General features: G+C 53.6%; 4 protein-coding genes across 4 annotated transcripts; 3 read left to right on the top strand and 1 right to left on the bottom strand.

The window, feature by feature from the left end:
* Positions 1-1346: 1346 nt before the first annotated feature.
* ZBTB7B (Zinc finger and BTB domain-containing protein 7B) lies at positions 1347-2752 on the top strand (the record flags this gene model as incomplete). The annotated part of the gene is made up of 4 exons (XM_066151196.1): positions 1347-1349; positions 1412-2039; positions 2098-2670; positions 2724-2752. The coding sequence occupies 4 exons, from the start codon at positions 1347-1349 to the stop codon at positions 2750-2752; spliced, it is 1233 nt and encodes a 410-aa protein (XP_066009393.1).
* A 367-nt stretch (positions 2753-3119) lies between these two features.
* Positions 3120-4394, top strand: CGGC5_v003834 (uncharacterized protein; the record flags this gene model as incomplete). The annotated part of the gene is made up of 1 exon (XM_066151195.1): positions 3120-4394. One exon carries the CDS (start codon positions 3120-3122, stop codon positions 4392-4394), a length of 1275 nt encoding a protein of 424 aa, XP_066009394.1.
* Positions 4395-5021: 627 nt separating this feature from the next.
* On the bottom strand, positions 5022-5554 carry CGGC5_v003833 (uncharacterized protein; the record flags this gene model as incomplete). The annotated part of the gene is made up of 4 exons (XM_032022589.1): positions 5022-5199; positions 5300-5307; positions 5366-5393; positions 5454-5554. 4 exons carry the CDS (start codon positions 5552-5554, stop codon positions 5022-5024), a joined length of 315 nt encoding a protein of 104 aa, XP_031880519.1.
* A 4793-nt stretch (positions 5555-10347) lies between these two features.
* On the top strand, positions 10348-10787 carry CGGC5_v003832 (uncharacterized protein; the record flags this gene model as incomplete). The annotated part of the gene is made up of 3 exons (XM_032022591.1): positions 10348-10466; positions 10548-10633; positions 10708-10787. 3 exons carry the CDS (start codon positions 10348-10350, stop codon positions 10785-10787), a joined length of 285 nt encoding a protein of 94 aa, XP_031880607.1.
* Between the last annotated feature and the right edge of the window lie 5624 nt (positions 10788-16411).

Raw genomic sequence — 16411 nt, 5'->3', positions numbered from 1 at the left:
GTTTTGCCTCTCCGTCCTCATCCCAACTGCGACCTTTTATCTGCTGCCCAGCAAGTCTGACTCGACCCGAATTCCATCGAGAACCGAATCGCGGACGCGGCAAATCCTCTGATATTTATCAATTAGCCCCGAAGTGGACATCCCGAGAGAGGAAAAAAAAGGAAAAGGAAAACGGGTCCGCTTCCCTTCCTGCCCCCCCTCCCGGCTCACCTCCCACACCTCTCACTTCACCACTCCCACACCCTCCCCCCGAAAAATTTACACCAGGCGTCATCCACCGCAGATGCTTTGATCTTGTACCGCGGTCTCCAACTTTCTTGTTCTGGTCACCATCTGCACACGATACCTGGAAACTGTGCTGTGCTGTACTCGACTTGGTTCACGCGCAGCAAACCGTCCTGTCTGTACCTTCCCTCTGTACCAGATCGAGAACCTACGCGCCCAGTCACCAGCACAAAACGAAAAAAAATTCATCCCAGGTACCTTTCGCGCCTGCCGCTGGAGCAAGAAAGTTTGCCCACTTGCCTTCATCACTTACCGAACCCCCCCCCCCCCCATCCAACCATCCACACCTTTTCTCTTCTCTGTCTCCCATCGCCCACCACGGTGTCAACCAACTCAAGCGACCAACGGTCCAACCTCCCACACATTCTCCGAAAAAGGGCCTTCATAAAGGGCAGACAGGATCCACTCCTCCCAGAAGGGGCGACGTCCAAACCCACATCTTCCCTTTTTTCCTCCACCCTTTGGACGGACCACTACTCAACGGTTCCTGCTTCGCACACCCTCGGCACCCACCCCGGCAAGACCACTTTTTTTTCTGACCCCCTCTCGGCGCCGCCAGGTACCTGACAGCTTTTTTTTTTCTGCCGAAAAAGAGCAACGCGAGAGAGAAAAAAAAAAAATAAGAAGGATCGAGCCCCGTCGACCCACTCCCGACCCTCCCCAAAACCACCTCCAAACGGGATCAACTGGAGCCTCATCCCACCACAAAACCCACCTTCTCACAAAACAACACCTCTTCGCGTGTTGTCTCTTTTCTTGGGTTCGCGATTTCCATCATTCATTCACTGGTGGAATTTGTCTTCGAGCTCCTCGACCTCTCTCCTGCACTCACACGAGTATTTCCTTTCTGCTCGGCGCGCGCAGAAAATTCAGATCGGCTGGGTCGACGACTTCATTGTCCTTGTCCCACAAAATTTTCCCACGAGGCCGTTGACGAGTCCCCGTACAGACGTAGGAACGCGTCTCGACACCTCGCAACAACTTAAAGCTCTGTGCGCCTTTGTCTCGACAAAAGGCCATCAGACTCGCGGATAGCATGGACGCTTCCCAGTACCCTACCAATGGTATAAACACGAGCTCGGCCTCCTACCCGTCGCCGCCCGCAATCACGCCTCACCAGCTGCAGCACACCAACTCTCCCCTGCCTCACCAGACTCTGCCGCCTCTCCAGCCGCAGACCTCCGCGGCCATGAACCAGATGTACGGCAGCAACCCTCACACTCCTCGCACTCCCGCGACCCCCAACACTCCGGGCTCTGCGAACAACATGCCCGCCTACCCTCAGCAACCTGGAGCTCAGGCTGGACGCGGCGGTCCTTACCAGCAGATGGGCCAGTACCCTCCCCCGCCCCAGGGCTACGGCACTCAGTCTATGCTGCCCCAGACCACGATGGCTTCCTCTCACCCGCAGCCCATCGCGCCTGCTCCTGCCTCCGGTCGCGTCCCGCCCGTCCTTCGCCCCATGCCTGCTGGTGGCGTTATGCCTCAGCCCGGCATGAACTCTCCCTACGGACCTGGCTCCGTTCTCCCTGGAGGTATGGGCGATGGCGACCAGCCTACTCACGTGGTTGGCTCTCAGGGCCGCCGCGGCATCCTTCCCAGCGCTCCTGGACGCCCTGCCGCCACTCCTGCTGGCCCTGGCAACGCAAAGAGCACCGTCATTCCCGTCAAGGATGCGGACGGCAAGTTCCCGTGCCCTCACTGCACCAAGACTTACCTCCACGCCAAGCACTTGAAGCGTCATCTCCTGCGCCGTGAGTATCCCCCAATTGAGACCCCCGAAGCTGACGCTGACCAAAACGCGACTCCCAGACACGGGTGACCGCCCCTACATGTGCGTTCTGTGCCGCGACACTTTCTCGCGTAGTGACATTCTCAAGCGTCACTTCCAGAAGTGCTCCATTCGCCGAGGCAACCCGACTGGTGCTAGCCACTTGTCTCACCCTCAGGCCCACGTCAAGAAGAACGCTGCTGCGCAGAAGGCGGCTCTTGGTCAGGATGGCGGACTGAACCACCTCAATGGTCTAGGTAACATCCCTGCGGATGGCATGGTTCAGCCCTTCGGTATGATGCCTGTGTCGGATGGAATGGGCAACCTCGCGAACGATCAGAGCCAGCTGTCTCGCTCCAGCAGCCTGACCAGAATTGATAATGGCAGTAACCAAGACAGAAGGGGTTTGACAGGTTCTGTCATGGATGCTCAGGGCCGTAACGGCCAGTTCGAGCAGGCATACAACGGCGATGTCCCTAGCTCCATGACGCCCAATATGAATCAACAGATGCAAAACTACAATATGCCCCCGGGTCAAAATGGAATGTCCATGTATGGCGGGTCGAACTCGAACCAACAATCGGGCCTTGATTGGTCTCAAATGTTCCAGGCTGGTGCGCAACAAACCTACGCAAATACCTTCGAAACAACTCCTAATCTTGGACAGACGCAGATCGCAACCAACAAAGAGCCTAATGCTGGCACCCAAAGAACTGAAGGTCTCCCTGGCCCAACCCACTCCGCCGATTCCCTATTCTTCTCTACCTGGGGCGTTCCGCCATCGATTCAGGACCCTTACACCCATATTTCCAACCAGATCCTAAATTTCTTCTACCCTCCCGGCTCCCCGATTACCAACGAAAGCGCCGGCTTCAACCTGTATTTCTCGGCCGAAAACATTCGCGATTTTCTGGAGAAGTACACGCACTTCCATGTGCACTTCCCCATCCTTCATACCCCGACGTTCCGTATCCTGGAATCGTATACTGGCTTACTTGCAGGCATGTGTTGCATGGGCGCCTGCTACTCAGACCGTCTCTCTCCAGATCACGTGCGCGACATGATGAACTTCCTTCGGGCGGCTTTGATCCGCGATGTCCCATTCCTGGCCAACACCGTGGGCTCACGGCAGACTGGCAACGCTGACAACAGTTCTTCGGGCGATAGCAGTCGCGAGCTTGAGGAACTTCAGGCTGTCATGCTGCTCCAAATTCTGCTGCTCTGGAACGGCACACCTGGGCACCGTGAAAGCGCGCGTGAGATCTTGCCAGCAATGGCGGAGCAGACTCGCAAACTGCGTCTGATGGAAGTTTCCACAGCCATGCCCCTCTTCAGCCCGCTGCACCAAGTCAACTTTACCCCTCAGAACTTCGACGTCTCCACATTCGATTGGGGTGTGTGGGTTGAACAGGAAAAGCGGATACGCCTCATGCACATTATCTTCCTCTGCAACTCTGCCATGGAACTTTATTTCAACGCCAACTCCGAACTCGACAGTTTCGAGATGCGCATACCTCTTCCTTCGGACGACGCTGCATGGGATGCGCGGACGAAGAAGGATTGTGAGGACGCTCTCGGTTTCCACGGGGGGGAGCTTGTGCGACAAAAGAACCCGAATGGCACACAACGCAGCAAACAGCCGGAGATGGACCTTGCTCTCAGAGCGCTGTTGCACGGGTCGTATCAGATACAACCTGGCAGCACAAACCTGTACGGCAAGTTCATCCTGATCCACGCCATCCTCTCCTTGATCCGACGCGCTCAACTGGACGGTAACGCCGTAATGAAGGGTTACGCGACGCCCCCGTTGAGTGACTGGATGGTGAATGGAGGATCTGATGGCACTGGTACAAACAGCGGAAGAGCAACACCTGTCGACCCCGCCACAAAAGCGATGCCCGCTCACGTTCAAGAATCTTTCCGCGTGGCGCTGCAAAAGTTCAAGGTCAACTGGGACGCGGACATGGTCAATCAGTTTCCCCCTGGTATGGCCAAGAACGCGCGCAGATATGGATTCTCTAGAGATGGCATCCATTTCTACTGGTTGGCGAGATACATGTTGAAGCACACGCGGGCAACGGATCTGCAGATGGATTCGGATCGTCGCTTCATGCAGGTGATGCAACTTCTGAAGTCGGTGAAGACATGGGTACAAACGGATGGAGCCTCGAGGGGCGAGGAATTGGGATCGGTTGGAGAAATCGACAAGGATTTTGGGTCGGAAAACCTCACACTCGACCTGGCGCGACTTTTCAAACATCTTTCGGCGGTGGTGGAAGACCCGGGAATCCCTTCAGTTCAGACGGATATCAGCACAGTGGCCGGCGGCACTCTCTGACACAACAAAACTCATCTGCATTTGGTGGCGTTTGTTTTATTTTTTCATTTCATTTTCATTTTCCTTTTCACGTTGTATCCTCACGGATCCGTTTTCATCGACTCATACGCGTTGTTGTTGAAAAGCAACCTCGATTCCCTACTGCATCAAAGCCGGACACGGTGGTTATTTTTGATATGCATCTTGTGGCGGGTGGTTTTGCGCAATGATAGACGGGGATGGTGGAGTTGGCACTGCATTAGACTGCGATCAGATAGAACTTGGGAGGCTCTCGGGTGACACCACAGGTGGCCCGGCGAGGTTGTCACGATATTCATGGCTTTTCGCTCATAATGATTTTCGTGGAAGCGGTTGCGCACGGCTAGGCTGGTCTGGTCTAATGTTAGATGTCTCAAAATGGGTGGTACTCGTCGTTTATCGCGAAAACAAAAAAAGGCGGTCCGCAGCAGCGGTCTACCGCCAGCGCAGTTTCTCAGTGCTTCTTTTGGAAGTCGGCATGAACTTAGAGATTAGACATTGCAAAATTGAATCGACTGTACAAAATCACCACTTTGTCCTTGAATGATTGTGACTGCTCCAGAGACACCGTCCCTCACAAAATCGTAGTCTGGTCTCTTGACTTCTGCCTCACGACCTGTCGACGACGTGAACCTTGGGGACGTACTTGTCGACAACAGCCTTCTCCTCGACGGTGGGCTGGTACTTCTCCTCAGCCCTGTCGGAAAGGTAGAGGCCTGCTCCGCCCCAGGCCAGGACGGCGACGCCAAACCCGAGGCGGGTCTTGGGAGACAGGTTCTTGTAGGCTCTGTGGGCGTGCGGGTGTCAGCTTAGCGGGCGCGACTTGAAGTGGAACATCCCATGCCAAGACGTGGCCGGCAGAGAGTGGGAGGAGTTTTTAAGCTTACTTTAACATCTTGAGCTCGTGCGTGGGTGGGTGGATGCGTGGATGAAGGAAGTGAGTGGGTGATTACGCAGAAGAGCTTGACGGCATCACCGGCTCTAGTACACAGTCAGTCGGATGGCTCATCGAGCAGGTCGTCTGGTGGCTGGTTTCCTTACTGCAGCAACCTTGGCGGATTGGACGCGGTGAGGGAATCGGCAATGGCGCTGGCTGAGGGAAAGTTTTGGCGATGGGTTGATGGAGGAGGAGAGGTTCTCATGTTGGAAAAGGGCTGGGTCTGATTGGTTGGATGTCGAAATGTGGGTCAGTGGGAGAGTCTCTACCATCCACCACCCCTCGCTCGTTTGATTTAAGAATGTTGCAATGTCAGTTCCTGGATTTCATGTAACGCCTAGAGTTTAGATGGCAGATTGATGGCCAGGCTCAAAAGATGTCCATGGCGTTCAAGCCACCCGCCGAGGTTGTGGAACTCATCCTCAACCACATATCCTGCGGGAACCTTCGGCAGGTCGGCTACACGTCTGTCTGGTCTGTGAATCTCTGGGCTATCTAGAGCTTCTAGCCTTGTCCCTCTGCCTAATTTTAGTCCTTCTCAACTACTGGATAAAGTACCTTTTCCGGCACAAGGTCGCCCTCCCCTCTATTGTTGAAAGGAATGCGGTTTTACTTACTCCCCGATTGAGGCTCTCAGCCAAGACTGGTATAAGCCCAAGTTCGGGATCTGGAGTTCAATCATAGACTTAAGGAGTGTGATAGTGATACAACAGAGCGAGAAGTGATGAGATGGAAATCTGAGATGCTTCTGCTGGTGATAAGTGAGAAGATTTGAGCAACCCAATGAGGCTAGGACTTCGCTGAACTAATACTCGGTTTGGAAATTCTTGCGTAAGAGGAGGCTTGAGCATCAAACTTCAAGACGATTGAACACGGCACAATTTCAAGGCTCGTTTGACCTGCTGGTAAGTATGGTAGTAAAGTCTCAGGCACTTCAGGCGTTCCGAAGGTGCACGGGTGCCTGGACATGGGACCGCTGCTTGAAACTGACTATATAACTGAACGCGTTCGCAAGATGAGTTAGGAGGAAGCTAGAGAACGCAAAGCTGAGACTTAATTCAAAAGGCGTATGTTGGTTGCTCGGATGTGATTATGATAGCTGGGGCGAGCGAGCATGTCGTCGCCCTCCTAGATACGTTCAAAGGCTATCTATCAGCAAAAAGAGGAGATGAGCAAAACATACAACACCGGGCATTCGCCGGTCGTCACCGACCCGACTACTACTCCAGCCCTCACTGGCTTATCTATGGGAGAGCGGACGGGATCCCGAGTTCTCCAGTGGGTATGGTCGTATGTGATGATTGTTGGAGGTCAACATACTTAGATACCAATCATCCACACATGACTAGCTAGGTCAGTATCATCTTTTCAATGTACGTTCCGTTTCAACAGACTTATCTGGACATTGAGGGAATCAAAGCAGTGCCTGCTTAACTGAAGTTCGCAGAAGTAGCTCTAGGTACAGCTGTCTATCATGCGAATACCCTACGCTTGTCATTCAGCTCTAAACCGCAACCTCACTTCGCTTCATGAGCTGCCATCGACCGTATACAACAAAATCTGAGTTTGTACTACTGCCTTTTCATCAGGCTGCAGTTCAGTCGATCTGAAGTAAGCTTTTGATTAAGATACACTCTATCACCTATATTCTCTCAAGGCCACTCCGACCTCGTAAAGAAACCTAGACTGGGCCTCCCGTGTCGAGAACATGCAACCAATCGACTCACTTATTAAGCATGTCAACTCTGGGCCACCGAGCTTAAACCTTGTCAGAAACTGTGCTTGCGAGACGGCTTCTGGCAACCTTTCTATGAGAGATTTACCTAGTATAGGGCACTGTTCATACCGATATACTACACGAGTCAAGACTTGTGACCTCTATAGTAGAAGAAAGAGTTGATACTTGCGTTGTTGATACTTCTGACGAAGAACCTCTTGTAATCTTCAACGTAACACGGCCGAATGCATTTCAGCTGCCTGTATCTCCGTCAAACGTGTTGGTGAGGTTCCCGGCTATGCTCTCGAGGTGGCTTCACCCGACGTTTTAGAAAGGATGTTGATCTCTCTACTCAAGTTGCGTAGAGATGACTTTACAGTTGAAGAGCCCCTCGTAGCCACGAGAAAAGTATCCCCACAGGGGGCTGGGCGTAATACGCTTTCTTTATCCTCATCATCAAGTTCATATCAACAGCCTGTCCTCATCCGAGTAAATCAATACAGGGGCATCGTATTGTTTTCTTCAAGATAGCAGCACCACACCCGGTGTTCACATAAGCCAAGCACCAGCGAAGCATTCTCGTGATCGTCAAAAGTGCCCGGGAGATAAACCAACTGCTCAGCATCGAAACGCATCACGAGATCCTCAGGCTCGGACACCCTTCCCTCCCATACCAACAACGTCTCGCCAGTATTCCCCTGAAGATCGTCAAAGTCAATACGCCTACTAGTCGACCATACAGCCCACGGGTTGATCGTAGCCACAAGTCAAGTAAGTTGCTTTAGTCCGCAGTCTGGACCGTTCCAACACTCTCGCGAGATTTGATGGAATTTGGACAAGGGGAGACAACAACTTCCTACCATGAAGCAGTCACATTGTTTGCAGATTCAGACATCATACGTGGGAATCCCTGAAAGACACCGGGAACGATCGTTCGCGGCTGGTATTAGCTCACCAATCAATACCCTTGAGTCACACTATGAGAATACCCTTGAGTCATACTATGAGAGCTTCACATCTTGACATAAGGGCGATACTCGTCTGAATTCATCCCATTCTTAGCCCTTGATCTACTGACGAAGCGTCACCGCCGTGTGATTGCAGACCAAACCGCATGAGCATATCTGGCATTAGGAGCTCTCGGATCGGACTATGGTCAAGGCCAGAGCTGGCCTGTTGAAGCACTTTTCCGAGCACACGAAGATATTTGTGTGACTGACCTATGATTAGAAAACACCTCGAGCAGAGAGCTATTGGTGTCGCCCATGGGTCAGTATTCAGTTGTGGTCGTTGTCAACTGCCTGTCTGGCCGCGTCACGAAGCTCAGATGGTCGGTGGAAGTTGTGATCCTTGAAATCTACATGAATTCACCGAGCATATCAAATGACTGAAAGCTCGCTACATCAACACTGCCGCACAACGTTCACGAGCCTTGTGGCTTAGTGGCAACACCGGCAGGTGTCCACACCTACCTGTCAACGCCATCCTGATTCTACGTGATGCCACCCGGAGGCCGATCTGTTGTTTCAAGAAACCAAGTCATCTATACGGCAAGAGGACGGATCCCACCAAAGTCTCCTCTAGACAGTGATTACATACGTACTCACACAACACCGAAAACTGACGCATCGTCGGAGGCAACGAGTTGGGTCGCAATGGCTTTCAATACAGTCCGACTTGGCGTGGTGGAGTAGCTTGAGATCGAATGTAGAATTCGTCATGTTTTCATTAAAGCGAAGCGGTGATATCAAGATGACGACTTGGCCCCTGTTCCATCGCTAGTTCACTCGATGCTGTAAGCCTTCAATGAGTTTACAGGAGAAGAATATTGTTGAGGTTTCTGGCGACCTCCTGGAGTGCTGGATGTATCGTAGCCGGCTGGTAGATTATGATCAGACACCAGAACCATGGCATGTGGGCGTGAATAAGCGTAACGCCCGGAACAGGGGCATACACCCGACCCTGGACGTCATTATCGGCGCCGAGGATGTTTGCCAGAGACGATTGTTGCCCCCTGACCTCACGTTCTTCAGCATAGAGCTGCATCCCATTAAAGCATTCCTCGCGTGCTATAATGATCGACTCATGTGACCTGTAGTGAACGACTACAACAAACACAGAACAATCTCATTAGCCCTTCCCGTCTGCTCGAAGATGGCATAGATAGTGTTCAGGAAGAATGTCACACTCGCTCCCGAACTCCCAGGTCGGAAAGGAACACGCGAGGGGCACAAGAACTCACCAGAAGCGAAAGGGCAGTTGGAACCTTGGTACAAACCAACATCTGCTCCTTGACGCTAGCACTCACTTGAGGCGTAAACAGAGAAACGCTTACTTCTCCAGACCCTGCAGTGTAAATATCTTGACGTTACAGACTCAAATGAGCGTAACTCAATAATTGAAGCCGCCAACCGATAGATGCCAATCCAGGAAACCAACGGCCGTCTTCATCCGTCCAGCGTTCTACGCGGCAGCATAATCTTCATACCGGCCAGACCAACATTTGGCTAGTCAAGCGAGTGAACTGCTCGGGCGCCGTATAAGGAAAAGCAACTGCCGACCTTAAGAAGCGTGATAATAGAGCACGAGCAATCAATGCCAGCGCAGCAGGAACACGGCCCCGACACCACATCCTCACGCCCTTATGCTAGCCGTCAGCATGCACGATGAGATCGCTACAGCCGGGGGGTTCCAGAACAGCCCACCACCCGGTTGTGCTCCCCCTCCCCCGCCACGTCGCTGAAGTCATCATGCCGATAGCCACACTTGGCTTCCGGCCGGGTGGGGTCTCGTGCGACTTCATCGGGGGGTTTACGAAAAACATCCATACGTACAAAAGAAAGACACGGATAATTGCGTATGCTCCCGGGGCAAATAGGCCCAGTCTTTGATCTCACCCGCCAGAGGAATGATGTTGTTCTCGCTGCCCGCTGACGCGGTTCGCAGGCTGAATCTTGGTTCCAACAAGGCAAAAGGTGGGCGAGGACCCTGATTTTGTTCACCCTTGTCCCCCACGCAATCAGGTTCGGAGGACGTCATTGCCGATCATCTGGCTCCCGCGGGGTTGCACACAACGAGGGAAAGCTGCGAACCAGCAAGTTTTGAGGACGATGCTTGGAGAGATATAAAACGAGCAGAGTAGATGGAGGGAAATATGGAAAGAGAAGGGTAGTGACATCTCACGCTTGTGATTCACGGCGAACCTCATAGACACAGAACGCCTCTGCGCCCCTAGACATCAACTTCGAAAACACAACTTCTCACACACAAATTCAGAAACAATGGAGTCGTCAACCACGCAGTCCCTCCTCATCTCCCTCGCGATCATCGTCGCCGTGTTCGCCGGAGGCTTCTTTGCGTACCAGCAGGGAATGCTGGACCCTATCATCGAGCAGATTGGGTGAGTTTGACGGAGGCAGAAAGCACCTGCTGGATCTCGCGACCGTCCTTGCGGCAATGGCTAACCACTTATCGTCACCAGTGTCATGATGTTCAAGGCAAAGGCGGAAGCCGAGAAGAAGAAACTCCAGGCTCAGGGGCAGAAGGCCGGCCAGGATTTTGTCGATGGTAAGTCTTTGACAGCGGCAACCATGGGGCGCAAAATATCCCGAGATAACCCAACTAACAAGCCCCCCCGGCAGACCAACTCAAGGGGAACAAGCAGGCGGCCGATGTGGCGGACGGCATTGGTTCTTTTGGCGGACTGAAGAAGCAGCTTTAATATCAACCCATGATGGCTGAATGAAGCTTATTAGCCGGGTCAGTCAAGCATCACCATGGTCGACAATGCGAGCAACGAAATTACGAAGTCAAGATTATTAGGGGGTTGGAAACTCGGGATTAGACGTTGAGCGTTAACGGCGTGGGAAACAGACTTGGGCCGGCGTCTTTTGCTAGTTCTTCTCAAGCTGTTCTCGAACATTTCTTTGGCGCTAGGAATCTAGGAGGTGAATGAAAACGGCGTTTGTCAGCAGTAATCTCGCTCGGGTGCTCGAATGCTCGAATGCTCCAGTGCGAAGTCTCCGTTGCCTGTTGGTTACATCTTGTTGACATTGAGGGGCGACGAAAAGAAGAAAGAAAAAAAAACAAGTGTTTCAACCAACTTGCTTTCCAGGAACAACCTGTTGCGGAGAGATTAAGTAGAGCATGGGTTTTGATGACCTCATGGCTCCTGAAGCAGGCAAGGACCCTGGACGCTGCATGCCTAGAAACCAGCTCAAGAACACCCGTAGGCTGTGGCTCCCCCTAGCAGTTTGGAAAGTGCAATTCCGTTTGGCGGAAGGGAACAGGGCGCAGAGGACAAGGCAAGGGCTAGAGCATGCCATGCCTTGCCTTAGTGGACGGGTGCAAAGTTGCAGGGCTCTCGTGGCCCCGGCTCCGTGCAACCGTGAATCTGAACCTGTGACGATCGGCGGCGAGCTCGGGCTCTGCCTCCACCCTGAGCGTGCTGTCTTTCCACTTGGCTGTCACCTTTTACGCTTGAATATGCCGTCTGTCGACGCCAATGGGACTCTTGGACTCCAGTTTGGGGGCTATGGCGAGCAGTCCAAAAGTCCAGACAACATTGACCGGCTATATTTGGTCTTTGTTAATGGAGGGTCTAGCCATCCCTTTTGCTCAAACCACTCGTTCGAATCCTCCTGACATGCTGTTGCCACGAGGTCGACTCGGTACTTGCGGCTGCCCCATGACCAACGGTTTTTTTTTTTTTGTTCGTTCGTCCTCTCTCCCCGATCCGTCATTAGACAACCCGGTGAATCCGAATTGTCCCCCCTAATAACGGGTGGCCTGGGTTGCACAGACGGATTGACCGGCTGCGTCCGTCCGGAGGCCCTGCCAGGCCTCAAGAGTTCCGCGGGAGAGCTCCTGGCCTCATGCCCTTCGCAGCACAAGCGGAGCCCGTCGAGTTGTATATCCGGCACACGGCTCATCTGCGCTCGAAACTCGTCCGCTGCAGGGCCTGAAAGCCGCCCTGTATCGACAGCCAATTGCCGCTCACATCCCCTCCCTGAGGTTCAACGGCCTGCGGGCAGTAGCACAAAAAGCCGAGAAAATCTGTATCAAAATCTTCATCGAATGTGTGGAGTTGGGATGCCTGCTGTGGTCTCCCCTAGTACGCATGCGGCCCTTGGATTCAACGACGCCGATGAGTCAAGAACAAAGAAACGAAAGCCCCTGCTGGCTAAGCGCCGCGTATGGGTCGTCCGAAGTGGCTTGGATCCCCGAGTGACATCTCAACTCTGAAGTTTTTGCGGCCCACTCATCGCGGAATTCGCTTGGACAAGCGGAGATTTTCATTTCCCATCCATGGACAGACTTCAAGGTTGATCCTGCTATTTTTAAGTCCCTCTCGAGGCTATGCGTTCGTCGAAATAGCAACGACGGCCAAGACTTGTTTTCGGATTGCTAGCAACACGCGAGATGACTTTTGAATGTGGAATTCCCGCCAATGCTGGAGAATGCTTCCATGTGGCATTGGATCCGTTGAGGCAGAACACACGCTCTGGCGGGTCCCCTGTTTGCGTGCCATGTCTCCTGAAGGAATCGATATGTTTGGGCGAATGAAGCCGCATGGGCATTAGAAAACGAGTGAGAGGTCAGACACGTTGAAGAGCGTTGTGAAGAACGTTCGAGCGAGCCGTTTCCCGGTTTGACCTGTCTGGCGCAAGCTTGCCATCTGTAAACTTGGTTGGATGTGAAAATCTTCTGGTTGGACTCGATGCAAACGATCGAGGCCGGGAGAGCAACAAGGCCCACGGGCCGTGTTTGATTGGCGCGTACTGGCGGCGCTAGGTTTAGAGTGGGGTCTGCCCTGCCTGCATTCCGGGGTTGAAGTGAAGTTTCCGGGTGGCTGGGACCAGATGGCAGTGTCCGTATCCGCATCTTCCATTCCGGAACCGATCCTCGCCGGGCGTTCTGTCGCGGGCGGATTGATAACCTCATCAGGTCGTTGGCAAAGACAGGTCCTGCCAAAAAATCTTTTCCAGGACAAAGAGACACGAAGACGGGTGGAATCCGCGAGTTCTTGGCGACAACGTGGTGTGGTGATTGACACCTCAGTGACCCCGTTGGCATTCGATCGGCTTCGGCCATGTGCGTGTCTGGGTTGACGGACCCAACTTTGGCGCACCCCGCCTTGGAAGAATCCGGACGCAATCCGGACTGCCGATGGCAATGCTGGGCTGATGAGTTGGAATCTCAAGCCGCGAAAGGCCCGGCTCACGGCCCAAGCTGGCTGGCTGGCACTCGAGGCAGACCAGAGCTAGCCGCGCAACAGAGGCTAACTGCGGCAGCATGGCATGGCCCTTCCTGCGTGCTTTGTATCCGTCTGTAGCTACTGCGTAGGCTGCCAGGAACCCCACCTGCGTTCCCCGCGCGAAGGGAGGGAATGGAGAGGAGAGGAGCGGCTGATCGCATGAACGGCACGGGTGACGACGTTTTCTCCTCGGTCGACAACTCACGAGATCAAAGTCGGTTGGCTGCAGTTCTCGTGGAACAATTTTGAGACAAGGAGGGGCATGTGAGGCAGCTAGCCAGTAATAATGCTCTGAGAAGCAGTCAAGACAGAGACTTGCAACCCGTCGTTGAAGGTTCTGGCAGAAAGTCGAACAGTAGTGGTCACAGACCGACGCCGAATTGCAGCAAGAAAACGTCTCATGGATGCATGCACATTCCGCCCCCAAGGTAGTGAGGAGATGCAGGCCGCACCTCTGCACCTCTTGGGTCCAAGGACGCGGGCTTGAGACATTGGTGTGATAGCGTCAGATGCCACTGTCAGTTCGCACTGGAGCGATAATCTTCGGGCGCACGGGTTGCCGATGAGTAACTCTGAATCGTCTCAATCTGTGAAGAGGCGCGCTTGCAGATGCTCGGGGCAGAGATTCTCAAATTCCTTTGACACGGCAGGGTCGGGGGAGCGGCAGCGGGCGACCACGCCGAGTGAAATGAAACAATTCCCGAGTTGGTTGAGGTGCTTCATTGTCGCAGTGTGTTTGCTTTTTGCCTTTCTCCCCTGGTGGTGGCTCAAGCCCAGTGGATGTGGCGGGTTCCTCGGTTCGCTGTCGAGGTTCGTCGGCCTCTGATTTGCACGAGCTAACCCGGCGGTCGATGGCGGTGTTGTATCCGTAAGGACATCGACGAGTCAACCACGCGCAGGCTGGAAGCAAGCTTACCCGTTCCCCTTCCCGGTCGCGAGGCGAGAGGTGAGAATGACGGATGACAGCGGGGTCGGATGAGCAGACCAGCCAAAACGAGACGAACCGACCCAAATCGGCCAGAGAGGGGACGACGACGATACGACGATACGGGGCCAACAGACGGCTCAGACTGAAGCAGGCTGCCGGATACCACGCACATACGAGAAAATGGCGATTTGGGTGCGTCGATATTGGCGCAACCGCCGTGCTGCTGCGTTCCTTAGTCAGGAACACTGAATAGAGCATCACACCCTTACAAAGGAACCTGAAAGAACCCGTCACCAGAGAGCCGTCAGACTCGACATCGTTAGGGGGGCGGTTGGTCGGTTGGGTGTAGTGTAGTAAGTGTGGTGGGATGCCAGGTGGGTGGACGAGGTAGACCAAAAGTACCGATAGTCTGAAGTGTATGACGAGTGGGGAGCCGATGTGAAGAGGTGGATGGGCCGGACGACAAACCGATCCATTCCTTCGGACTATTGTTGGACTTGGGTACAGCAGTCACTGCAGCGAAATGCAGCTGAGGTGCAGCGAGCCGGGCCCCGCGAGGAGAGATGACTGCGTTGCGTAGCAGCTGCTCTGCAATGGTGGTGCGAAGTCGGCCAAGCGAGCTAGCCGGTTGGCGATGGTGGTGGTGTCGGGGTCGGAGTCACAGCAGAGTACCAAGAGTACGTGTGGTGGTAACAGCAGGAAGGAAGACTTAGATGGTGCTGATGGTGAGAGAATGACAAGAGACGCAAGAGACGAGACAAATCCCCGACTTCATTGGAGCAGGCCAGAGACATATCTCAGCCACACGATGGGAGGGATCCACTTTTCGTTACTGCAGATGGCAGTAGCACCTCACATTTGGCATGCACCAAGATGGAGCTTGATTAAATCCTTTTCTTTTCTCTGCGTGTCTTCGTTTCGTTTCTTTCTTCTTTGGTCGTTATCGAGAGCCTTGCGCACGGCAATCGGGTTTCCGTCTGAGAGCAACTCCTGTCTCGGCCGTCTCTTCGGGTTCTGTTCCGGCTTGGACCCTCGTTGACCCCTTTGACTCTCTCTCTCTCTCTCTCTGTCTGTTCAGGGACACATTAAAGTTGTCAAATATTGATTTGGGCAGTGTGTTAATATCGGGCTACTTCCAAGCAAGGGCGAAGGCGCCCGTCTCCGGACTGCTTCGCATATTGCGCACAGCTCGACATGTTCGCCCGAAGCATGGATCAGGCTGCATGTCAGGACGAGTCAAGACGAGCGTAGAGTAGGATCGTCGAGGCCGTCCGTGTCCCGTCCGCGCGCCCAGACCCTACTTGACCCTTTCCCCTCGAGAGACTGTTGCGCCTGTCTTGGACGGTGCATGGCAGAGGAGAGACGATTGGGTGGGCTGTCTGTTCTGAGGATAAGGGTCGCCGGCAGCTGGCTCGCAACGAAATAACAAGGTTTCATCTCATGATTAATCATGTAAAGCTCGCTGATGTGGCTTGACGAGGAGGATGCAAACTCTCCCTCCCTTGCTTACTGTTGGCTCACGACGACTTTGCCAATGGGCGCGACAGAATGGACCATGGCGCTCTAGACTGAAGACAATTGCAAAGTGCGTGCATCTGCAGGCATTGCATGCCCCGATGGGAGGCAGTGAAGGAGATTGGCTTTAGCTCCGTTGGGGGTTTCCTGTTTGTTTTTCCTTGCACCTATGCTTCCTTTTTCGACGTTTGCCATTCTTTTCCCCCTCTGTCTCCCTTGCGTCTGGCTAGCGGTTTGCCTGGCGGGAAAAGGCGTGGTGCGAGTGCAGTGCGGTGCGATGCGATGCCTCTTTTGAGCGTCCGATCTGCAACTGTCTGCAGGTCTGAGTAAGAAGGGTGATGGACCATCGTAAGTAAGCAATGCTTTAGGTGCTAAGTGTTACCAGGCTGTCCAAGGTGCCGGTCCTTGCCGAGAAGTTTTCTAGGATTGGATTGGATTCGTGTCGCTGCATGTACGTATATTCATCATCATCATCATCACACTGATCAGTCATGACTGCTTGGGGTGCATGTACTTGAAGAGAATGTGGGAGGGGAGGTACAGACGCACAGCTCGGATACGCAGTCTCATTGCTGGTCTCATCAGTGTTGGGTTAGCAAACATTCTTCTTCCTGCCGGAGAATGGATGCCACAGCGGGATCGTCGA

This window comes from Colletotrichum fructicola, assembly GCF_000319635.2.
Source record: "Colletotrichum fructicola Nara gc5 chromosome Unknown KSG_Nara_v1_contig02, whole genome shotgun sequence".
Taxonomy (NCBI): domain Eukaryota; kingdom Fungi; phylum Ascomycota; class Sordariomycetes; order Glomerellales; family Glomerellaceae; genus Colletotrichum; species Colletotrichum fructicola.
The sequence above is the reverse complement of the archived record's forward strand: the minus strand, read 5'-3'. Positions and strand labels throughout refer to the sequence as shown.